The sequence below is a fragment of the Cygnus olor genome, chromosome 12 (genome assembly GCF_009769625.2).
Source record: "Cygnus olor isolate bCygOlo1 chromosome 12, bCygOlo1.pri.v2, whole genome shotgun sequence".
In the NCBI taxonomy this organism is placed as follows: domain Eukaryota; kingdom Metazoa; phylum Chordata; class Aves; order Anseriformes; family Anatidae; genus Cygnus; species Cygnus olor.
In genome coordinates, this window is record NC_049180.1 from 12,040,800 (window position 1) to 12,066,181 (window position 25,382).

Consider the following 25,382-nt stretch of genomic DNA (forward strand, 5'->3'; position numbering starts at 1 on the left):
GAGGACAGCACCAGGGCTGGCATCAGAAAACACCTGCAGAAGCGCAGCCTTCAGCTCTGAGCATGTGTTTGAAACAAACAAGTGCCCAAATACACAGTGTGTTGGCTGAGCCATAGCTGGCTGACAGCCACCCAGCTGCTTTCTCACTCTTCTTCAACAGGACAAGACCTGGGCAAAGATAACGACCGGGAGATCATTTAGCAATTGCCATCATGGGCAAAACAGACTTTGCTTGGGGAAGATTAAATTAACTTATTGCTGATTAAAATAGAAGGACAGTGAGAAACAGACAAAACTAAAAACACCATACCCCTACTCTCTTCTTCTTCCAAGGCTCAGATTCACTCTATTCAGTCTATTTTGGAGCTGGATGGAACTGGCTCTAACACAGGGCAACTCCTGACCTCTACACAGAGGCCACCCCTGCAGCACCCCCACTACCAAAACCTTGACTTAGTTGTGTATATTGGGTTTATCACAGAATCCTCTGGGTTGGAGTGGATCTTTAAGGTCCCTTCAAACTCCCCTGCGCTCTCTCCCAGTTCATCTACCACATGTGAACCAGAAAACATTACCTCTCAAATGGTCTTAAATTATTGCTTGCTAATTCCCCATGAGATTTCATATATATGTATATAGTATGTTTTCCCATTTCAATTTTCATCAGTAAGCAGCTGTTTTCATAGATGAACTATGAGCTATTCTTGACACAGGCTAGACTTACAAAGTGGGGTAAGATCCTAAGTTTGAAAGCCCCTGTTGTAAATATATATATATACATATATATATATATATACAGCTGTAAAAAGGATCATCATCTTTTCATAAGGCAGTCCACAGCTTCTCGTTTGAGCAAACAACGAGTTAGTACGAAGAGCACCAATACAAGCAAGCATCTATTAGGAACGTAGTGAAAACACAGCAGACATGAGGTAAGCTTTCATCTCACTGGAATAAGTAACACTTGTATCACGCAGAATACATACCATGTTTTATTTATTTAGTACTCAAACATAAGATATAAAACTAAAGGATAGTCAAATTACTTTTAATAATAATTGGTGAGATCCAGTGGGCTGGCATGATAGCCACAGCACGATGTCAGTAAGTTCAAGACAATGTCAACTGTTTATTGCCCCAGTAGTTCCTTGTGGAAAACCATCACGTTGAGCAGTTACATGGAACAACCTAAAGCTATGTTCTTCCAGTAGGTTGTGTTCCCACCCACAGGGCTCACCACCTGCCAGAGAGGCACGTTGATTTGCTGGGGATCACTTTATTTCCACTCACAGCAACCGGAATCAGTAGCTTCCTATACTCCAGAGGGAGGTAACGCTCTATCAGCACATGCAATGGCATCTTGTCGGTCACCAGCCCTTGTCTTTGTTCAAAAAAAAAAAAAAAAGGCAGAGAAGAAACAGAATTGTTAGTGTTTCCACTCAACGTCAGAAAGTTTTTAAAGTTTTCTTGCATTGACGTTTTCACATTTAATATCTGAAATGCACAGGCTTGTGACAGAAGAGCTATATACTTGCACACAGCCGTCTCAGGTGATGTGTTAGGTCCTGCATACAGCGCCAATACCAGACTTGTTTACATATGAAGCGGACCAGAAGAGTCACTGCAGAGCAGCTTCCCACAGAGGTATGTGTTTTCCACAGTGAAAGTCAGCACACGGATCTATAGCAGTTCATTACTTTTTAAATTCACAATCCACATGACACGTGATAAATTTTACTATTTAAGGACATGCACAGAATGATGCAAGAGAAGCAAATATCCCATTATCCAGCAGATTTTTTATATGCTATTCACAATTCAGAGGTGGTTGGCATATTCAAATTGCGTAGTTTTCTAGTGCACCATTTAGCTGACTGCCCCCTCCTAAAAAAATCAGTATCTCCCAGTTTCACAGAAAGAAAAAAAAAAGCAGCCTTTATCCACGCTTTCTTTCTGGAAGGAACAGAAATACTATTCTTATTCATGAACTGGCAACAGTTCTGATCTCTTAATGATGCAGCAGAAAGACAAAAAAAATGAGAAAGGCAGAATAACAAGAGAACAGAATCCTCAAACCTGGCCAACTCACTCATCACTCCTCTCAGCCTGTTCATACTGATTTCAACAAACACCTGTCAAGTGTGAAAATAAAATCTCTAGATTTGGACAGCAACAGATGATTATTCTTAAGCAGCAGCACCAACTCCAGCTACACAAACCCAGGCAAAACCATTGTCTTTAATCAGGTACACCCTACAAAATCCCTCAAACAACTTCAAAGTAGCATCTGAAAGAAATTCTTCCAGTGGAGACTAGGAATACCAACTTAGATGACTTTACATGAGGAGTGTGAACTGATTCAGGCCTGAGAGTTTTACAGAGAGCTCCCCAAAAGAACAAATCCCTCATGGTTTGGTCACAAGACAAAGTAAGTCCCGTCGTGAGATGGGGGAGCTGAGGGAGCCCACAGGAAGAGCGGCAGTGAAGAGGTTCTGAGAACAACCCATGCAGGCTGCTGGCCACTCCGCCCCTCCGGGGGTCCTGAAGTGGCAATAAGAAGGGAAACACCAGTGTTAGAAGCCAGGCCGGAGGGCCCTTTTCCTGCTCTGATGAGGAACTATCGGTTTGAAGCCTAACTATTAGATTCTGCAGAAACAGAATGAGTGGGATTTTGTTCAGAGGAGCAAGTCAAACAGCAGGTCATGTGCAAACGCTCATTATTTCAGTTGCAAGTGCTTTAGCAAAGCAATCCCTCAGGGATGCCAACAGTGCAGTGCAGCCCAGCCTCTCACTTAACTGTTGTTACTCTCCTGCTTTTTCTACCTATACCACGCACTTCCCAGCCATAACTGTTTGACCGTAGCACACATCCCCTTCCTCTTGCTACCTGTTTCTCAGACTCCTGCACTTCCAACCCCTATTTCCTCCTGCCCCCCACTCCCTTCAGCTTGGAGTATAAAATCCCAAGTCCATAAAGGCCCTTTCTGGCGCAAAAAGCCAAGCTGCATCATGCAGAGCAAACCACAGGACACCACGCTTACTGTAGAAATACTGCTAGCGCACAGCCAGGCAATGACAGTCTTACTGGGCTTACTTCTGTCACCACAGAACACCAGCATGGCTTAATGACATTCCTCCTTTACCTTCTCATAAGGAGTTCCAGGTCAGCCATCTCCACTGTCTTCCTCCCTGCATGGTGGGCGTAAGCTTCCAGATCATCGCTTAGCTGCTTGAAGTATTTCTCACAACTGAAAGAGAATTGAGGACAGAAATAAAACCAGGCTGTGGAGGGTACAAACACCAGCCACTCACTTCTGTAGGGCAAGTTAAACTGCAGCAACTCACTGTGCAGGTCACAGCCTGCCAGGGGAAAACGGGGGGAGAAGAACCACTCCAGCCCAGGGAATGAAGTATGGCTTCTCAGCCTGGGCTTTCTGGACCACTGGTAACTGAAGATGGCAAGGTAGCTGTGAAACAGCTACGTATTTGACAACCAGAACCTTGCCCAGAATTCCCACATGCAAGAACAGGAGTAAACACAACTGGCAAATCAACGTTAAAGATGACACTGTTAGGTTCTTACAGTGACAGTGTCGGAACAATCCCCAGATTATACTCAGGAAGGTAACATGGTCCGTGGATTCAAAAAGCTGAGAAACCCTGGATGCAGATGTAATACTGCACAGCTGGAACAGCTTCACATTGCCCAGCCTGACACAGCGACCATTATCCTGAGCCATCCGGCTCACTGAGACCGCTAATGATATTAGTGTGCTGTTAGGTAGAGAAGACTGAATTGTGTGGTTTGTACCAGTGTGGGACACATGCTAGAAGCTCCTAGAAGGCAGCACTGTTCACTGATACCCACACAGCAGCCAAAAGCACCTAGCACATTTCTGTCCTCGTTTTAATCACACCCCCCTGTGGATTTCCCACCAGCTGAGTAGCAAAGGGTTGAGGGAGAGCTGTCAACTTATCATCAGGTCTCTGGATGAGTTTGTTATTTAAGGAGAGAAAAGGAAGGAAAAGAGGACCAAGAAGAGTAGTAGGAAGAAGAGTTTGCTGCTGCTTACCATTTTTCAACAATTTTGTAGGCATCTCTGGCCACTGGCATTTTCGCATAATGCCTAAATATCTGCTTTATGTAACTGCTTGCTAGTGCTGGCTCACGCTTTTTCTTCTGTGACGTTCCTGAGCTCTTTGGGACAGGCTTAGCCCGCCGTGGCTGCAGGGGAGACCTTTGATGGAAAGTGAAAATCCACACATCAGATGAACACACACAGGGCAATGGGTACAGGCACCGAGCTGAGTTGGGGCAAACCTTATGCTGAATTTGATGGGGTTAAAAGAACTACCACAAGCTCTTAATTCTTTCTCCCTCCTGCACCCTCAAAACCCTCACACCCACAAAGCACAGCCTTTGCAAACAGTTCACATGACATTACAGCCTTGGGAGAAGCAATTCAGGTTCAAGTTTTCCCGAGATTAGCGTGCTATCATAAAGAGCCAGCAAGCTACAGTTCTCTCCAATACATAAATGCAACAGCGCTACAGCTCCCTGTATTTTTCACTCTCCAGGACAACACAAAGTTTGATGCAGATACAGAGGTGACCTGTGGATGCAGAAGGGAGATTCTGGTCTGCAGGGCATACTCAATTCTTGTTGGTTGACAAGACTCAACAGAAGCTCTTCCTTCGATAGTTTCCTTCCACAAAATGGGAAGTGCACAACTTTTACACTAATAGGAACATTTTGTTTAGCCTTTTCTATATTTTTTTTCCCCTTATGCAACTGTTTTCTGACCAAATCCCAAATGAAACTTCTGCTGTTTTCCAGTCTAAAAAGGAAAAATTGTAATAAGAAAGGGGAAGTAAAATCCCCAGTTTCATTCAGTAGGCAAGTGAGAAACAACTGAAAAGACCTTGAATCTCAGACTAACGCGCAGAAAACCCACCCACACAATGCATGTATCATTTGATTCTCTCTCCAGCCTACTAATGTTTTTCTGACAGAACCCTGGAGACAGGCAGAAGAGATCAGCCCCAGTGATGAAGTACATCTAATAATAACAAAAGTCATGATCTAAGTCATCTTTCCTGTGCCTCAGTTTGCCCATTTGTGAATTGGAATGTACAAACATTTGGTTCCAAGGAACACGGCAGAATTGATTATTATTGACTGTAGAAGATTTTAGTGCTTCTAAATGAAAAGTCCTATGGCCCTAATCTGTACAATTGATTACAGTAGAACTGTACCAGTAAAAATAGATTATTTTATAGCAGAGTGCCTTAACCAAGGCTCTCACATAGTCATCACTCCACTTCATAACCTAGAATATTCCTCAGGCATTTAACCTATGTAGTGATGCCCTGGGAAGCAAACACACCAACCTGGAGCCAGACTTCAGTACATAACATGCAAACAAACTTGGTATCGTAGAACTGCAAAACAGCTTGGTTTGGAAAGCACCTTAAAGACCACCCAGTTCCAACCCCCCTGCCACAGGCAAGGATGCCACCCACTAGATCAGGTTGCTCAGGGCCTCGTCTAACCTGGCCTTGAACACCTCCAGGGATGGGGTGTCCACAGCTTCTCTGGGCAACCTGTGCCAGTGCCTCACCACCCTCTGAGTGAAGAATTTCCTCCTAACCTCTAATCGAAATCTCCCCTCTTTTAGTTTAAAACTACTCCCCTCATCCTGTCATTATCGGATTGAGCAAAGAGCTGCTCTCCATCTTTTTTATAAACTCCCTTTAAGTACTGAAAGGCCACAACAAGGTTTCTCCAGAGCCTTCTTTTCTCCAGGTTGAACATCCCCAGCTCTCTCAGCCTTTCTTTGTAGGAGAGCTGCTCCAAGCCCTCTGGTCATCCTCATGGTCCTCCTCTGGACCCACCCCCTTGTGCAGGGGGCTCCAGACCTGGACGCAGGACTCCAGGTGGGGCCTCACAAGGGCAGAGTAGAGGGGGACGATCACCTCCCTCCCCTGCTGCCCACTCCTGTTGATGCAGCCCAGGATGCAGTTGGCCTTCTGGGCTGCAAGCACTCACTGCCGGCTCACATCGAGCTTTTTGTCCACCAGAACCCCCAAGTCCTTCTCTGCAGGGCTGCTCTCAATGAGTTCTTCTCCCAGCCTGTCCTCATGTCTGGGATTGCCCCGGCCCAGGTGCAGCACCTTGCACTTGGACTTGTTGAACCTCATGAGGTTCACATCGGCCTACTTTTCTAGCTTGCCCAGGTACTGGGCACTTTTTGTGCAACAACTTTTTGTCATCTAGGCTCTGAACCTACAGTTATGAGCATTTGTTAGCACAGCTTGAGAGCCTGAAAATCTGTCAATCTATAAATGTCCAGAAATTCCTATAAAGAATACGCATCCAAAACCAGACTTTTTTTGGCATATGAGGACTAGCACTCTATACAGAACAATTAGTATTCAGACATTTCTTGTATATAAAAAGAGCATGTCTCAGTGCAGAATCCCAAAGCAAATCTACATTTATTGTTATAACATAGCTCCACATCAGAGAGTATCTGCAGACTCCTCTTGCTTTATATATATATATATATATATATATAAATTAATATTTTTGATTAGAGCAATAATTCAGCGTCTTCTACAAGCACCATTCATCTCTGTTCAAAACAGCATAGGACAAAAGAATCTCGTTTTGTTGTTTATTGCTTCAATAAATTGACAGGGACATGGGCTAGAAAATTTCTTCTGTTCCCTAGGATCTACTGTTACCGGTTCTCCAGATGGCTTCACCAAATTTCTAGTTAAAAGGCTGGCAAAGTTCTAGCTATTTTAGAGTAACGAAGGCAACAGGTTCACTTTCTGCCTCAAAGCAAACTTCATTTTATACTTACCACATGGCAGGTACATACAGCTTTAGGTTTCAAAAGTCAAATATGTCATTTAATGTGATCATTGTAATGTTATCTGTAATACTCCCTTCTCCTGCAAGGGCTTCTGCATCCCCTACTGTAGGGGTAGCCTGCACCTCCTACTGTCTAGCGCTCCAAGCTAGCCTAGCAGTCAAAGAACTGCTAGAAAAAGGTTCTGGTATCCAGCTCAAAGAAGCATTAAGTTATCCATTCGTTGGAAAGCTTTGAGATCTGCTCTGGGAGAGTGCTTACCTGATAGAATTCTTTATCCAATCACTAAAGCCATGGATGAACTAAAGAATTCAGGACTGCTTAGTCCCTGCTACAGCTGATGAAGGACAAAACAACCAACAAAGCTGGGTTCTCCATGTAGAACAGTAGTCAGGAATGCAGATCTTTGGGCTCTCTCCTGCTACTTGCACCCCCAGATATGCTTCTACTGGGCCACTGCTGACAGTTGCTTATACTTACTCCGGAGCAGCAGGTTTTGCAGGACGTGGAGTTGACAGCAAGGGAAGTGGACTGTAGGCTGCGACACGGACAAACATGGGTGTCTTCATGGAACCCTCTAAGGTGAAAAAAGAAGTACCAGTTACTTGAGGAACTGATATCTATTTTCAGTGTTCCTGCAGCAAGCACCAGTGCAGCAGCAGACAGAAGCCTAGCCAGCTTTCCACACCTGCTCCGGTGCCACAGCCCACACCCAGGCTGTGGCTCCATGGTACCCTAAACCAGTGCGACTGCTGGCTGCTGCAATTCTGTCCACTCCATGTCCTTTGGTGGCTTCCCTCATGCCACCTCCTGCCCACCAGGTTGGGCTGGACCAGTAGGCTAGGCAGGGTGTAAAAAAAACAGTAGGGACCCGCAGCAGGGACTAGATCGACTTAATCTGCCGAGAAGCTGCAGCCTCTTTTCCCAGAGAAAATTTCAAAGTCTGAAAACTACCTCACTGTCATTTTCTTAAATCAGCATCAAATTCCCCTGAACACAAGGATGAGCAGAGCAAGAAAATCACATTACAAGGGTCTATAAGCATCTCCCATAGTCACACTGCTCTCAATGAGTTCTTCTCTGTCTGTCCTCGTGTCTGGGATTGTGCCAGCCCAGGTGCAGCACCTTGCACTTGGACTTGTTGAACCTCATTAGGTTCACGTGGGCCCAATTCTCCAGCTTGTCCAGGTCCCTTTGGATTGGCATCCCTTCCTCCTATTGTAGCAACTGCACCACTCAGCTTGGTGTCATCTGCAAACTTGCTGAGGGTGCACTCAATCCCACTGTCTATGTCATTGATAAAGTTCTTAAACAGTACCAGTCCTAGGACAGACCCCTGAGGGACACCACTCGTCACCGGTCTCCATCTGGACATGGAGCCATTGACCACCACTCTCTGGGTACAGCCTTCAAGCCAACTCCTTATCCACTGAATGAAGCACCCATCAAATCCTATTTGGAGATAGGGATGTCATCTGGGACTGTGTCAAAGGCCTTACAGAAGTCCAGGGAGATCACATCAGTTCAAGTTTGCTCTTCAGAAGTTCAGGGCCCTGACTTTGTTCTTCACCAGGCCCGTATTCCTCGAGATCACAAACTCAACCAGGATGTGAGTCTCTGCAGACCAGACTGCCTCCAGCCTTAATCTCTTTAATGAGTTCCTCTGCACTGCCGAGCGCCAGGTCCAGCAACACTTCTCCTCTGGTTGGTTCATCTAATACCTGGACCAGGAAGTTATCCTTTGACACACTCCAGGAGCCTCCTGCACTGCTCACAGCCTGCTGTGCAGCTTTTCCAGCAGACACCCGTGTGGTTGAAATCCCCCATGAGGATGAGAGCGTGTGAGTGTGATGCTTCTTGTAGTTGAAGCAAGAAGGCCCCATCCACAGGCTCCCCTTTGATCAGGGTCCTGCAGTAGATCCCAACCACAAGGAGTCAAACCTCGCCTTTTCTTTGGCTGTGAACCATCCATACCAGTTTCCTCTAAGTCTAATCTTCATCCTCTCAATTCACTTCTTTTGTGACAAATAAGAGCAAGAAAGAAGACGATGTTAACAGAACTGAAATACTGAGCAGCTTCCTGTCTAGAAGAGGAGTGGTCATGGAAGACTTCTTACCTTCCCGTTTCCCTTGCAAGCTGAGTATACCCCAAGAAACCAACATATTTGGTAATGGTTTCAACTTTGCAACCCTCTCTAGGAACTAGAGCACCAGTCCCATTACAGAAGATGAGCTCAACTACCAGAGGTCTCGGCTACCTGTGTGAGTTAAACCCTACAACTCAGAGGCCAGGAGTCTCTCACAGGAAGCAGGGCTGGGGGAGTTGTTACGGTTCCTCACATTAGCTTCTTCTGAAGAAATACTTCCATGTGCTGGAAGGACATGGAGCAAGATGTAGGGGAAAAGACTAGTTACGCTGAGGCTTCTGAAGTAAATTTTATGACAAGAGTGAATAATTTCTCATTTTTTTTTTCCCCTCCTTCAACGAGACTTGGAAGATGCTACTCTTACTGTTCCATCCTATCAGCACCACAAGGTTCTCTTCAGCAAGATCGTTTCATCTCCTCATACAGATGGGTTATAGACACACGTATTCACACTGCTGTAGACACACTAAGAACACTCACAGCTTTCCTTGTGCACAAGTGTACCAGATCAATTGTCATGTTCTTATTACAGCTGAATTTCCCCACAATGCCTCAAATCCTGGCAACGGGATTCTTTTAGGATGCCCTTAGTTAAATTTTTCATTTCAGGGTACATTATACTTTGTAAGACTAAGACCAATCCCAAGCCACTGACACATTCTGAGCATTCTCAGATGTGGCCTTAATTGAACTACACGTCCTTCTAAATAGCACAAACACTCCTGGGGCAATGAAGCAGACTGATACAGTGTCTAAAGAACTTCCAGGAAACATAATTCCTCTCAGTTTTGTGGAAAAATCAGTCTACTCTTCTGGTTAACTGGAAAGGAAATATGTAACTACACAAACAGAATGGGGTTCTAAATTAGCTTTCAAATCCACAGTACCATAAACGGCTCTGAAAAGAGCAGTTCAATGCTAAGAAGTTTTTAGCGCAGCATGAAGATAGGAGTCAGGAAGGAAGGATAAAGTGATAGGAAGTGAAGGATAAAGATCTCTCTCTGTCACTGTATGAGACCATTCTGCACTCATTCTTGTACATCGTGTACATTTCCACTACCATTAATTACCTCAGAAGTACATGATTACCAACAGAGCACCCAACAAGCCAGTAACAATCTGCACTTCCCTCTGGCCCACGTATACCAGCCAACAGCTTCCCCTGGACTATCCGATGGACTAAACCATTGATCATGTTATTATTCCTTCAACTTGTTGGCAGATACCAAAGGGAAAAAAAAAATCTTCGTTGCCTTCTGCTACTGCTGCAAAAGTTTTCCTACCTTTACTCTCCTGGCCTTCTGTTTCAGCTTCATCCTCAGTAGATTCTTCTTCGGAACCATTCAGTTCTCCCATGGCAGCTCTGTCTTCTAGCTCATCTGCTTGCTCAACAGCTTCTTTTAATGGCTTTGTCCCAGATTTTTCAAAGGAGGAAAAAGCACGAGAATGGCTGCTCAGGCTTCTGGCTCTAACACTTGTGGCCATCTCTGGTTCTGGATTTTCTAAACAGAAAGAATGCATCACTGTAACAAGTATCACATCCAAAATTTCAGGGCACTCATAAAAACGAAACCCATCTTCCCATTCCTGACAAGTTGCCACCTACTATATTCCTATCTTCAAAGATTAGAATGCCAATATATTAAGCTAGGTAAGATAAGCACTGATAAATCCTTGACTTTTCTCTTTGCTACATCTAGGTGAGCAGAGATCATGTGAAAAATAGCACTTGGTAGCGTAGAGAAGCCCAGGAGACTTGAGTGAAGTTGTTATCTGAGCTCCTTCTAAGTCAGCTTCTTTTAATAAAAGGAACAGCATAGCAGCTGTAGCATAAGGAAAGACGGATCTCCCCTCAGGATAAGCAGGACCAAAGCCTTTGGGCAGCATGCTGAAGACAGAAGACCCTTGTAATATAGGAAAAGTAACTTGGGAGATCTTGATTTGCCAACACATTCAGAGGGGCTCTAAGTTTTACCAATCTTTCCTTGACTCAAACTCCCACGAGTAAATTATAATTAAAGAAGCTTTTTGCAACTATGTATTTCTAAACACCATTCCCAATAAAATTTTGACTTGAGCAGTAACACAGTCTTTCAGTTGAAATGTCAAAATTAGTTGGATATTTTTCCAGCATTTAGCCCAGACTGCAGAATACAGAGTTAACAAGTCTTTGTCCTAACACTGATGCCAATAATGCAGCTTTAGAGGTAGTTTGATTGTTCTCACCAGCCTTGGGAGAGTCTTGGTGTTTAACACTGCCTTCCGCTACTCCCCCTTCTTCTGGAGTCACAATTATCTGTGATTCTGCTTTTTTTGTCAGTTTCTTCTCTAAATGTTCAGAATATCCAGCATTCGTATGATGGTCCGTAGCTAAAATAGGAAATACCATCATCAGCCTCACCTACCAAAAAAAATAAACTGAATGCTGGTGGTTCACTAAAATTTATTCACTAAAATCACTAAAATGTACTTGATAAGTAAACTCATCGATAGCCATACGGTATAAAAAAGGGAGGCAGATGCAGTTCCCTTCCAAAAACTTACAATGCACAACTTTTCCTGAGCTCGCCACCAATTTAGGGTACACACTAGATTCCGATGAAGGAAATGTACTTAACTGTAACCAGAGCTCCTCAAGATCTACTCTCTCTGTGTACTCTCACTTTTGGTGATTATATGAAATAATTTTTTTCCCTTTAAATCTAGTAATACCTAGTGTTTGTGCCCACATTCTCCTTCCCATTTTCAACTCCTGGGTATAGATGGCTAACCACATGCCCAGTTTTTCTGAATAAACAATGCTGGAAGAGATACATCGCACTACAGAGAAGAGAGCACTTAACAGTGTTTTGACCATCCTTGACAATCCTCTAGAAGGCAGGATGAAGAGAAATAAAAGGACACATGACTTGCATGTCCTTAAAAACCTTAGCTACTGAAGTACTCCTTTACCCTACATACTTAAACTATCGTTCCACATCTATTACCCCGTAGCTCAATTCCAGCAGAAATACACACAAGTCATTACTTAGAAAAATCTTACTAGGAATTCTCGTAGCAGTGACACTCGCTGAAGGATTTGGAAAGCTCAGCTAACCTCAAGGGTAGAGCCAGAAGCCATAAAAGTGGATTTTTACCATCCTGTCTAGTGACTGGGAGGTTTCATGCTCAAGAGTACAAGTGCCAAGACCTTGGGAGCCCCGAGCCCTGATGAAAAAGACAAGGAAACGCAGCCAAAGGCGGGGGCAAAACTCACTAACAGCAATCTTATTCACCAGAATATTAGGCTCCCTACAGCAGTGTAGGGGAAAATCTTGCCTAAAGTCAACTAGCTTTGTGGGGAAAATGCAGAAGCTCAACTGAACATTAAGACTGCCTGAGGCACACAGGCAGTGATACTCACTCCTACACGACCAGACTACTGCAGGGATACAGCGCTGTAACAGGGGAGTACCAGTTGCTATTGATATATTCAAGTCTAGTTTTTACTGACTTCATCAACTGTGGCTAGTAGCAGTACCTCCTTCAGTTTGGTATAACCTGCCAGCTGTCAGTGCTCTTTGCTCTTCTCTAGTTTCTGCACTGACTGATCATGGAGCTATTTCTTTCAATTTGTCTGTTGAATCATCTCCTCCACGCTTGCTCAAGGGTTTTCCTTTTAAACTTCTTCTATTTCACTCCCAGAGCGATTGTCTCTTTTCCAGGCGGAGAAGTCCTTATATTTTGTCATTCAACGTATAGAAACTGCTCCATACAATTATCGTTATCGTTAATGGCAACTGTTTTTCTCTGCTCCTTCTCTAGTTCTGTTAAATCTGTTTTGAAATGTAGACGTTAGAACTGCACATGGTGTTCAAAAGGAGAGCATGACAATTGTTTCCATAGTGACACAGTGATGCCTACTACTTTGTCATCTCTTCCTTTCATCCTTTTTATGTTATTTGCTTTTCTGACCACACTCTAACCTTTAAGCTGCCGTTCACAGAACTTTAACAATTCTGAGGTGACTTTCATCAATCTCAAGAGTCACATCCCATTGAAACTTCACGCTTCAGAGATGCACCCAAGTAAAACTATAAAAGGACAAAAGAATCAAGAAAGACTATAGACTGCCAATTTCACGCAACCATTATTTTAGAAATGCAGAGTAACTGCTGCCTTAATGAACCTCAGCATGGGTGCCAAGTTTTTACAGACTTTTTCTATGGCAGAAAGATTTCAAAGAAAACAGAGAACGTGCTTGTGAAACCAAGCAACTTGCATTTGTGGATGCCCCATCCCTGGAAGTGCTCAAGGCCAGGTTGGATGGGGCCTTGGCCAACCTGATCTAGCGGGTGGCATCACAGCCCATGGCAGGGGGTTTGGAGTTGGATGATCTTTAAGGTCCCTTCCAACCCAAACCGTTCTATGATTCTACGATTCGCTATCTTCCAGGAACAAAAAGGTCAGTATAAGGCCCAACATCTTTGTGACAATCACTGTTCCTTAAGGCAGGGCAACCTTGAAGCCCCTGAAGAGAAAAACATGCCGGTAGGTACTGGATGAAAGTAAAGGCCAACACGGCTTACATAAATATAGCAAACATTAAAATGTGGACAAGCAAAAAGTGATTAGCTGGGCATATCCCTTGCCAAAAAACAGCTAATCACCCTTCCTCCCTGCCTACAGGAAGATGAGCAGTACCATGGAACTACACAAGAACACAAAAATTTATTCCATTTGCACTCACTGTGAACAAAGCAAATACTGACAAAGGAGCAGATGAGTGAGACACAACCTGCTTTTAGAAAGCTTGTTTTGAAATGCTCAGTCTCTCTGATATGATTTGAATTAAATTATCTCTAGGATCTACTGGATAAATAAAGTCTTATTTCACTCTCCAAGTCACCGAAAACCACTTGTCTCTAATCAGACTGAAGTATTCCATTACTTTGCAACACTGGAAGCAATTCTTACCCTCTCTGGAAATCTCTTCCTGTTCTACTTCATTCACTGCATTAGCCATCTCTTCTTCTTTATCGCTTACATCTAGTTCTTCAATTATACGGGACACAACTTCTCTCAAAGACATGCTGAAAGATCTCCTAGGCTTTAGAATGACTGGGGATCTACTTGAACTTCTGGATGGCAAAGAGGAGCTCCACCTATTAACAGCTAGAAATTGAGAGCATTAATGCTGCCCCTAGTATTTTCTTACACTTTCATTAGTGGTAAATAAGAAAACAACCACGCAGAGTGAGGAATACACACAAGAAACTGCTCTTGCTTTCCTCAAAACAGTTTCGAGAGTTTGCACTGTCTCTTAGAAATCAGCTGGAAAAGCCCTTGCAGATATATTTTCAGATCATACTGAGGAGCAAGATGACATCAGCTACCTTTGGTAAAACAAGAGAAATATGTAATCATTAACTTTTGACATTAATGGCTTACAAACTCCGGCATCTTTGAGACATGCTCTCATTCTCCCTCCTTTTCCTCTCCTTTAATCCAGTCCCCTGTTCCACATTCTCCACACTTTCCTTTGTGTTATCTATCCATTTGTCCTAAATGTTCCTACGACTGGACTCTTCAGAGCAATTAGCCTTTTTCTGTTCATTTCTTCCCTTGTTCTTTCAAAAGAACTTTTCCCACCAAGCTTGCCACAGGCAACCCTCCAGAAGCAAAGTATGGTGCAACAGTCCACCAGGACACCAGGCATTAATTAATTCCTAAGCTTCCCATGGCAAGACCTCCGCTCCTGGCTCAAGCAACACCAAGTACACCACCCATTCTTTAAATGCTGTTTATGTGGCCTGTGGGAAAGGAATTTGCAGGCGGCTTTGCGCTGTTTCACACATCCCTGAATTAGAGATAATGAGGAAACAAGCGGTAGAAACAAAAACTTGAGCAAGGTCGAGATAAATTAACTTGGCTACAGCGTTAAACATGAGCTTTGGGCAGTGGCCAGTTGCTGGCTGTCTCGAGGCATGTGTCTGAGGGTCTCTAACCAATTGTATGACAGATTCGGGCGTGTGGACAGCGCATGGGATTACAGGGAAAGTATACGTAGTGGAGAAAAATGGCAATAAAGGCTTTCAGTTCAAGAGCCATCAGGAGTCCGTGTCTTTCATGCCTTCAGTGGCCCTTTTGACAAAGGATCATAAAAAAAAGAAAAAAGAAAAGAAAAAAAAGAAAATGTAGTGGTTTCAACCACACCTCGGTGTCTGCCCTATGCAGAACAAGGAAAACGCGCTCCCATTTACACAGTCAGAAGACAGCCCAGCAAAGGGCAATTAAGACAATTAAGGGAACAGCACACCTCTCCTATGAGGAAAGGCTGAGAGAGCTGGGACTGCTCAGCCTGGAGAAGAGGAGGTTTGGGGAGATCTCATCAACATCTGTAAATACCTGAAGGGAGGAGCAGGGAGGACAGAGCCAGGCTATTTTCAATGGCGCCCAGTGCCAGGGCAAGAGGCAGTGGGCACAAAGCGGAGTACAGGAGGTTCCTTCTAAATGTCAGCAAACACTTCTGTGCTGTGAAGGGAACCAAGCACTGGCACGCGTTGTCCAGAGAGGCTGTGGACTCTCCCTCCTTGGAGAGGTTCAACAGCCACCTGGTCACTGGGCAACTTGCTCTGGGCAGCTCTGCTGGAGCAGGGTTGGCACCAGATGGCCTCCAGAGGTCCCCGCCAGCCTCAACCATGCTGTGATTCTGCGATTTCAGATAATACCTGCTACCCCCAGGTCGTAACGCATAGTACTCACTGCCAGCCACCTCTTCTGAATCAGAAAGCTGTTCCATTGGCTCACTCTGCTGGGAATGACCTTGCTCATCTTCTCCCTGGTTCGCAGATGTTTTCTGAGGTACATGAGTCATGCTGTCAACATGTTCACAATCATTTATTAATTCTTCCTCGGAGTACCTTCGGGTCCTTCCCTCTTCTGTGCCCACACTGGATACCCAGCCCACAAGCTTTCCTTCCTCCTGCGTTGCATTAGAAATCTTGCTTCTCTGCACTGGGGTTTCTGCTTCTGACAGCTGTGGTTCAAGAGCAGGAAGTTCCTTTTGGTTCTGTTCACCAGACTGAGGCTGAACAAAAAGCTCTGTGTTATTCAGCATGATTTCTGCATCGCTTGTCAGCGTGGCTGCTTCAATCATGGATGCCGTTTGCAAGTCCACAAGATAGTTCTGTGCTGTTTAGAAAGTTTTAAAACAAGTTTTAATGTGAAAAACTGTTCAAGATCATAGGGACACACATTTAGTACCAGGACTTGCATAATTCTAAACCTGAGTTACTTAACAGATTTTCATTCATCCTCAACAGAAACTATAGGGCCACTGAAGAGTGATGATAACTTCCTCTACCAAACCATCTCCCCAGTACCCACAGTCACGAACACAAGCCCACACAGGAAACAATTTGTGTGGTGGTATTACCACGCTGAGTGGAGCGCATATTAGAAGTGCATAGAATTGAAGAAGCTACGGGTGCAGAGCCTTGTTCTAAATCTTGCCTCCCAAATTACATTGGATTTCCATGAATATGTTAACAGCCTTTAAATCCTAAAATACAGATCACACTGCAGTAACCACGTCTAGAAGTCACCATATATAAGGCCCTCCCTCCCAAAACAGAAATAACAACACAAAAGAAACCTTTTCTCTGCATGTTCTGTTCCACTCCACCTTCGAAAGCTGCAATGTCAATAGCTTTGCGATTCTTTGGCCTCCGGAATAAGCCTCTCTTTTCAACAGTGTCTGGTGCAAGCACGGAACCAAGTGACATGTGAAGAGATCTGTAAAAAGGGGAAGGCAGAAATCGTTTTCAAAACCTGCACGCTCCCCTTTTGCCCTCAGATTACAGACATAAGGCCACTAACAGTGAGACATTTCACAAACCCCTTAGCTAGGAAGAATTACCCCCAAAGCCCTGGAGATTACATGCCAGTCTACTTTAAGCAGATATTCCAATCTCATTATATCATCTAACATCAGAATATGCATTACAGAAATCAGGAAACAGACTGGTTTTACAGCCTCCTACCTAGAGTGGACTGCAACAATATATCTGACAAAAGGCTCAGGAATCTTTAACAATTAAATAATTAAAAAGGCAAACACATGTTTAAGAGTAAAGATGTCCTCTAGACAAGAGCAGGGAGGTAGAAGAATTGAGTACAAGTCTAAAAAGCTGCTGAGTATCAGTCCTCACAGCAAACTACCACTAATAACACAATATAAACTTTTTGATGCAGGAACTAAGATAACAGCATAAAAAGCATGGAAAAGAACGCATCCGAATGTACACATTTTATACCTTAAACAGATTGGCCAGCTTAGCTATTTCTTGTCCCTCTTCCTAGGCAGCCCAATCAAAAAGAGGGTTCAGGATACAGAGGATTAAAAGACAGCAAGTACAGCATGCAGCCTTATGAAACACCTTGCATGGGACCACGAGCAAAGGCTGCAGGGAGAAGCATGAAAATTTGCTAACCATGGCTGGGATTGTTGGCATATATCCTGGTTTCAGGTAGAACAGAGTTAATTTTCCTCCTAGTAGCTGGCAGGGTGCTATGTTTTGGATTAGAATGAGAAGACTGCTGATAACATGCTGATGTTTTAATTGTTGTAGAGCAGTGCTTACACCAAGCCAAGGACTTCTCAGCTTCTCGCTCTGTCCTGCTAGCGAGCAGGCTAGGGATGCAGCAGGAGCTGGGAGGGGACAGACCCAGGACAGCTGACCCCAGCTGGCCAAAGGGGTATTCCATACCATCTGACGTCATGCTGAACAATATATAGGGGTGGCTAGTCGGAGTGGAGGGGGGGGGCCGGCTGCTCGGGGATAGGCTGGGCATCGGTCAATGGGTGGTGAGCAATTGCATTGTGCATCGCTTATTTTGTACACATTATTACTATTAATACTATTATTATTATTATTATTATTGTTATTATTTTCCCTGTCTTAATAAACTGTCTTTATCTCAACTCACAGACTTCACTTTCCCGTTTCTCTCCCCCATCCCGGAGAGGGAGGGGGGAGGGTGAGCGAACGGCTGTGTGGTGTTTGGCTGCCAGCCGGGCTAAACCACAACAGCATAGTACAAGTGCAACAGAGGAGAAGAAATTCTTGACTTGCCAACAAGCCTTTTAAAGTCCAGGGAATTTGGACTAAAGACTGCACCGACGCAACTGACGCGGTAAGTCGACTAACAGGTAGAGATAACCATTCTAAGGTATATTATGCACTGACTTACTGTTAGAAACATGAGGAATAGAAGGAAAAAAAGGCATGATCCTAGTCAGTAAGAGGAAAGGCGACATTCATAGGAAGGCAGGAGCAACAGCAGCAATACAGGCTAGGCCAACCTGGGCAAGCAGTACAGAGCCACAGCTTCAGAAAAGCACAGGGCAAGTCGTGTACCTCCTCCAAGTTTCATTACCAGCGTGGGATACTAACACAGCTCTTTATTACAAATCCAGTTATCTATCATGTTGTTCACAGCTACAGAGGTGAAGAATCAAGGCAGCTGTAGTTAGGACAGCCAGAAGTTAAGGCATTTTGTTTTAAACTCACCGAGCCAAAGTGCTGTCCAGCGTTGAATGGGCTAAAACAAAGTTGGTAACGCATTATTTGAGAAATTACTCTCTACACAATGCTCTACAGAAATAACACAACAGATCCTCTTTCTAGAAACAGTTATGACATAATTCTCAAAAAGCTACATTTCGATGAGAACAGAATGAGACAATAAGTTCACTTTACAATTTCTTGTCTGCATTCCTGAATTACTCACTAAAATTCTAGAAAGGAGTTTCTAAAAGGGTGATAAAACAAAGGCAATTTAGCCCGGCACATGCCCTCGTACTCAGTAATATTAATCTTACCACATTAATAGCAAGATGCTAGGGCCTCAATCACAACTCTTCAGCAACCCTTTATCTTCCATCATTAAAGCATCTGGAAACTTTAGAAATATAGCTAGCTACTCCAGATTGTCAGTGAAACTGTAGCTCAAACACGTTCAACCCCCAAAGTCCCAAAAAGTACAAAAGCAGACCTTGACAGCAGTGGTCTTGCTCATACCAGTAAATACCAGAGCACATCGCCTCTGCTTTTTACAGAACTGCCCCATTTCTTACCAGTACAAACATGTTTCAGAGCAGGTATCAGGCTAAAGAAAGATGAGTCAACTTTTTGAGCACAGGTGAGTCAGCATGGGATTCGGCTCCAGATTAAAACATCCAAGCTTAGGTGTCTGTGTTCCCATTACAGACGAACACAATCAAACGTAGGTGTCTACTCTGGGCTGGGCTCAATCACTCTCCACACTCCACTGACTAGATCTCACTTAAAGTATAAGAGCACTTCAGTTACCCAGCGCACATGCAGACACACAGACTTAGGGGTCTGTAAATTGGAGCCAAATCTCACCCTTCAATTCTATTCCAGTTGCAACTGCCAACGGAATATGTAAACTTGGGTGACGTGTTTTCCTTTTCTGTCTCTGTTAAACTGCAACTAAAATGAAAGTGATATTCACCACATCTACAAACTTTATATTAAGGGAAAACTTATTCCAATATAAAATATTTCTTTTTATAAAATTTCAAGACACTTTTTCCTCAGACACGGACTAACTTATTTGACAAAAATGCAACGAAACCTATGTAGTATCTTCTATTTTCAATTTTCTGGAACTTTGGGGGGGAGACAGTGACTTCTTCCTTTGGAGGTGCTTCAAAACTCAAAAAGCACCAAGGTGGAAAAATGATCAAGAAGTCCCATACAACTAGAGAAGAGCCGATGACTTAGCTAAAAAAAGAACTGTGTTACCTTCTCTGCTATCCCCTTTGCACATAATTACTGCAGTCTTGCTTCCAAACATCCAGCCACTCAACTGAGAAGTTACTAAGAGCTAAACTGCAGCAGATGAAGATCAACTGACAGCAAATGCAGCAGAAAGCAAGATGATTTCATACTGTGGCCTTACCTTGGTTCTGAGGAAGTCGCTTGTCTGCTGCTCTCTCAAATTCAGAAATGCTGAGTTTCTTTCTACTCCTAGTCATACGGAATGTAGCAATAGATGTATCCTCAGGAACAAGGTCTGGCAGTTGCAGTTCCCCCCTACCAATACAAACCAAGCCTTTAACAAAGGACACAGCCATTTAGGTACCCTAGAAAGGGTACATTACAGGGTAAATTCCCTGTAAAGCTGCTAAAAAAGCAAATGGAAATTATTTGTCCTTGCTGCAGCAGAAATAAGGAACTAGTCAGACTATCTCAGCAAAGGCAGAAACATCTCATTCCCTCCTACTAAATCAAATTTCACAAAGTAAGGAAATCAAAACTGAAGTTTACATTCAGAATGACAGGGATGAGAAACTTTGAGCTAAAGGGGAAGATTGGCTCCCAACAAACTCCATAGTTCTCTTCTGCTGACAGCGCACAGCAGCAAATAAATTTGTCAAACCTGATGGTGTAAACGAAAAAGCCATAATCACAAAACATTATGCATCACAAACACACTGGTGCATGGAAGAGATGCATAATATCCCAGTCAGGCACAGGACGGGGATCGGAAATTTTCAGTTGCCTTGTTTTCCCCCTTTACTGGGGAGTTCCAAGAATCCCCCACATGAAGGTTGTCGGTGAACTGCTGCCAGCCTTTCACACAGCGTCCTGCAGAACTACAGAGCAGTGTTCCTCCTGCAGCCAAGAATGTACATTTCAGAAGCAGCAGAATTCTGCATCCTTTGCTGTGACAAACACGTCTTTGATATAGCAAAATCAGTGAGGTGATTATCACAGAATCATAGAATCCTCTAGGCTGGAAATGACCTCCAAGATCATCACTACCAACTGTCAACCTGACCAATCCACGTCCCATCACTAAACCGTGATCCTTAGTGCCACGACCCCATGTATTTTAAATACTTCCTGGGATGGGAAATCCACCACTTCCCTGGGAAGCCCGTTCCAATGCTTGACTGCCCTCTCTGCGAAGAAATTCTTCCTAATGTCCAATCTAAACCTTCCCTGGCACAACTTGAGACCATTCCCTCATGTCCTGTCACTTGTACCTCAAAAAAGAGACTGAAGCCCTCCTCGCTGCAACCTCCTTCCAGGGAGTTGCAGAGAGCCTTGAGGTCTCCCCTCAGCCTCCTCTTCTCCAGATTAAACCACCCCAGTGCCTTCAGTGGCTCCTCACAACTCTTGTCTTCCAGTCCCTTCACCAGTTTCATTGCCCTTCTCTGCACATGCTCAAGCAGCTCAAGGTCCTTCTGCGAGTGAGAGGCCCGCAGCTGAACACAACATTTGAGGTGCGGTCTCCTCAGGGGAGAGCTGCAGACAAGGGACAACCCCGTGTCCTGCCGGCCACACGTTTCTGATGCAGGCCAGGATGCCGTTGGCCTTCTCGGCCACCTGACATGTTGCTGCCTCATGTTCAGCCGGCTCTTGACCAGCACCCCCAGGCCCTTTTCTGCTGGGCAACTTTCCAACCACTCCTCCCCAGGCCTGTACTGCTGCACGGGGTTGTTGGGACCCACGCGCAGCACCCGGCACTTGCCCTTGTTGGACGTCTTGCGGTTGGACTCGGCCCATCGACCCAGCCTGTCCGGATCCCGCTGCAGAGCCTTCCTGCCCTCGAGGAGTTTGACAGTGCCACCTACCTTGGTGTCACCTATGAACTTAGTGAGGGTGCACTCCATTCCCTTCCTCCTGAACACTGCTAAAATTGTGGAACAAAACTGGCCCCAAGACTGAGCCCTGGGGAACGCCAGTGGTGACCAGCCGCCGGCTGGGTTGAACCCCGTTCCCTGCGAGCCTTCGAGCCAGTTCCGCAGCCAGCGAGCCGTACGCCTGTCTGAGCCCTGAGCCGCCAGCTTCTCCAGGAGAATACTGTGGGAGACGGTGGCAAATACTTGACTAAAATCCAGGTAAACAACATCCACAACTGTGCCCTCATCAGCTAAGCAGGGCTTCCCGTCATAGAAGGAGACCAGGTTATTCAGGCAGGACCTGCCCTTCATAAGCCCACACTGGCTGCTTCTGATCACTTGCTTGTGCCGTATGTGCCTTGTGATGGCACTCAGGGTGATCCGCTCCATAACCTGCCGTGGTGCCAAGCTCAGCCTGACAGGCCTGTAATGCCCTGCAGCCTCCTTCCTGCCCTTCTTGTAGACTGGAGTCACACTGGCCAACCTCCACTCACCCGGGACCTCCCTGTAGATTATTGAAAGTGGCAGGGCAAGTGTTTCCACAGCTCCTTCAGCAGCACCCTTGGGTGAATCTCATCTGGCCCCACAGACTTACGAATGTTCAAAGAATATAGAAGGTGACTTACACTTTCCTATTGATGTTTATAAGCCTTTTCCCCTTAAAAAATACGTTCTCTATCTGTAAGAAATGCAGCTGACTTTCATTACTTATTGTGAGCAAAATGTAAGCCTAAGCATTAGAATTAGCTGGCTTGTGACAGGGGAACAAACACAGAGCAGTAGGGAAGAAGAGACTGCTTGTTTTTCACATCTGTCCTGGAAAATGATATACAACTGGTAAAAGCTGTGCTTGCAAATTCAAGAAAGTTCACATCAACTAAGGGAAGGGTGTGAAGAAGGATTAAAAACAACAACAAAAAAAATCTCTACACTTACTTAATTGCAACAACTAGCTAACATATGGAATATAGAAGTTGCAAAGATACAGTCACCTGATATTTTCCTTTCAGACAGGCTGATGAGAAGCACATCGAAGATGTGCAGAAACTACAACAGGCAAAAATCTAGAAGGAGCTGAAATAATATTGCTTCTCTTTTCGACTTAAAAAAAAAAGAAAAGCTACCACACTTACAGAAAACTCAGACTTCCTCTATTAAAAGAGCAGAAAGATAGAAGTCTGCTTCATATTTTTACAGGACTTATTTAAAGTTGATTATTGTCAACACAAAGTTTAGTTATAAAGGCAAAACAAAGGAAATCAAATGGTCTACGACAGGCTATTCTACTTTGTAGTAAGCAAAAAGTTGGGACAAAGTGGCTAGAGCCACTAAAAAAGTTGGAAGTTTGTCCAAAGTGGCTAGAGCACATTAAGATCTACCACCACTAATGGCTTTTTTCTATTTAACAAAGTGGAATGGTCAGGCCTATTAGCTCAGCATATTAAAGGAAGCTAAACATGAACATAGGCAGCTGAGCCTCAGGCAAACTTCACCTCCAAACCACCCTACAGGAGATGAAGTAACCCTTAGCAGCCCAGTACAGGAACAGTCAAGAAGCATTAACACTGTAAAAAGCAACAGCAACCTGTTTTCTGAATACTACACGTGGCAGCCACTCATTCCCACATGTTACTCCCCAGCATTATCAGCACATAGCCTGTAACCTTGTAAACATCTAAGAACTTCTATTTTGGTATCTGTTACAGATAACTAAGACGAGCAGACTTCCATCGGGAAACTTATTGTACCCAGCACTTCCACTGGAAAATGCTATTAAGAGTCTGCATTTAAAAGGGGGACTAGGTACAAACCCATAGTATTTACTGGTTTGTTCCTCAATCCCAGTGATTCCTTTGCTACCTTCAGAGCAGGAGAGGCTATTTCTGAAAATCCTGAATATGAGAATGCAATTTTGATTGTTGAAACAGAAGAAATCCTGCTCCCCAATCCCATTGCTGTAGGAACTGCAGCTATGCTTGGTAGTGTAAAAAAAAAAAAAGTTACTTACATGCTGGAAGTCCTCCGGGATGGGGGCTCTGATTTGGCATCTTCTGTTTCTTTGTGTTCAGCTATCAGAGGTGCTAGAGGTGAGACTTGTGGCTCTGCGAACAAATCAAAACATTGTTTCCACAACTCAATCTAGCAAGAATGTCAAAAAGCAGCTGTTGTGGTTTAACCCAGCTGGCAGCTCAGCACCACACAGCCGTTCGCTCACCCTCCCCCCTCCCTCTCTGGGATGGGGGAGAGAAACGGGAAAGTGAAGCCTGTGGGTTGAGATAAAGACAGTTTATTAAGACAGGAAAATAATAATAATAATGATAATACTACCACTACTACTAATAATGTGTACGAAACAAGAGATGCACAATGCAATTGCTTACCACCCGCTGACCGATGCCCAGCCTATCCTTGAGTGGCTGCCCCCCCCCCCAGCCACCCCTATGTATTGTTCAGCATGACGCCATATGGTATGGAATACCCCTTTGGCCAGCTGGGGTCAGCTGTCCTGGGTCTGTCCCCTCCCAGCTCCTGCTGCACCCCCAGCCTGCCTGCTGGCAGGACAGAGCGAGAAGCTGGAAAGTCCTTGGCTTGATGTAAGCACTGCTCTGCAACAATTAAAACATCAGCATGTTATCAGCGCTCTTCTCATCCTAATCCAAAACATAGCACCCTGCCAGCTACTAGGAGGAAAATTAACTCTGTCCTACCTGAAACCAGGACAGCAGCACAGTGTTAAACATGCACTATGCTCTTTCCACTAAGTTTATTAACAGGTTAAAACAAAGAACTAGTGAAAGCCATTTGGGTTCTGCTCCTAGGAAGGCTGGCACATATGATGGCAAACGGCAGCATCAGAGTTCCACCTGCAGCAGCAGGGCTGAGGTTTGAGACAGCGAGTACCTCAGTGGCTCACGCGCTGTCTCACAGCGAAAGATGGCACCAGGCCTGCGCGTGCTCATCGGGATCACAACGCTGAGGGAAGAGACCTTTCCAAAACGCGCTGCCATCAGTGCAGGACCCGGCGTTTGAGGCGGGGCCGTAACGCGCAGCCCCGTTCAGCAGCGCGTAGGGCGACCGCTCCCCTCCGGCACGAACGGGTCCGACACGGCTCCGACCTCCCGTTCCGCGCAGCAGCGGACGCCGACGGGGCTGCGGAGCCGTTAAGCGCCGCGCTCCCCGCCCGGTTTCCCCCCAGCACTACTCACGGTTCTGGATGACCCTCCGGAGCAGGGCCCGCGGCGTGTCGCTGTCCGGGTCGGGGAAGGCGGCCGGCCGCTGCCTCGGCGGGGCCCTTCTGGCGGCGGCGTTGTCCTTCCCGGGGCCGGGCCCGCCCTGAGGGCACACACCGGGGGCTGCTCAGAGCCCTGCCGAGACCCCCCCGTCCCTACCGCGCCCGTGCGGGGCGGCCCCGCCGCCTCACCCGAAGCCGGTCCCCGAGGCTGCGCCTCCCGCTGCGCCTGGCCTCGCGCCGCGCCCTGACGCCGTCCATGGCGGAGCTGCGCCCGGTAACGGCACCGGTAACGGTAACGGCAACGGTAACGGCAACGGTAACGCCAACAGCCGCTCCCGCCTCCCGCCGGGCCACCTCTCGCGAGCGCGCGGCGCCTCACGGGAGGCGGGGGCGGGGCGGGGCGGGGCCGGCGCGGCGCACCCTGG

General features: G+C 45.4%; 1 protein-coding gene across 4 annotated transcripts; it reads right to left on the minus strand.

Annotated features, from left to right (window-relative positions):
• Positions 1–979: 979 nt before the first annotated feature.
• CENPT (centromere protein T) lies at positions 980–25,353 on the minus strand. Of its 4 annotated transcripts, XM_040571334.1 has the most exons (14): positions 25,147–25,353; positions 24,932–25,058; positions 23,734–23,827; positions 19,997–20,130; positions 18,580–18,610; positions 16,662–16,801; positions 15,770–16,198; positions 13,982–14,179; positions 11,252–11,395; positions 10,309–10,518; positions 7,359–7,455; positions 4,074–4,238; positions 3,144–3,248; positions 980–1,381 (listed from the first exon to the last, which is right to left on the minus strand). In XM_040571334.1, the coding sequence occupies exons 1-14, from the start codon at positions 25,213–25,215 to the stop codon at positions 1,234–1,236; spliced, it is 2,091 nt and encodes a 696-aa protein (XP_040427268.1). In that variant the 5' UTR covers positions 25,216–25,353; the 3' UTR covers positions 980–1,233. The 4 variants fall into 4 exon arrangements, with proteins under 4 accessions (XP_040427268.1, XP_040427269.1, XP_040427270.1 ...); XM_040571335.1 differs by lacking the exon at positions 11,252–11,395; XM_040571336.1 differs by lacking the exon at positions 13,982–14,179 and having other exon boundaries at positions 25,147–25,350.
• Between the last annotated feature and the right edge of the window lie 29 nt (positions 25,354–25,382).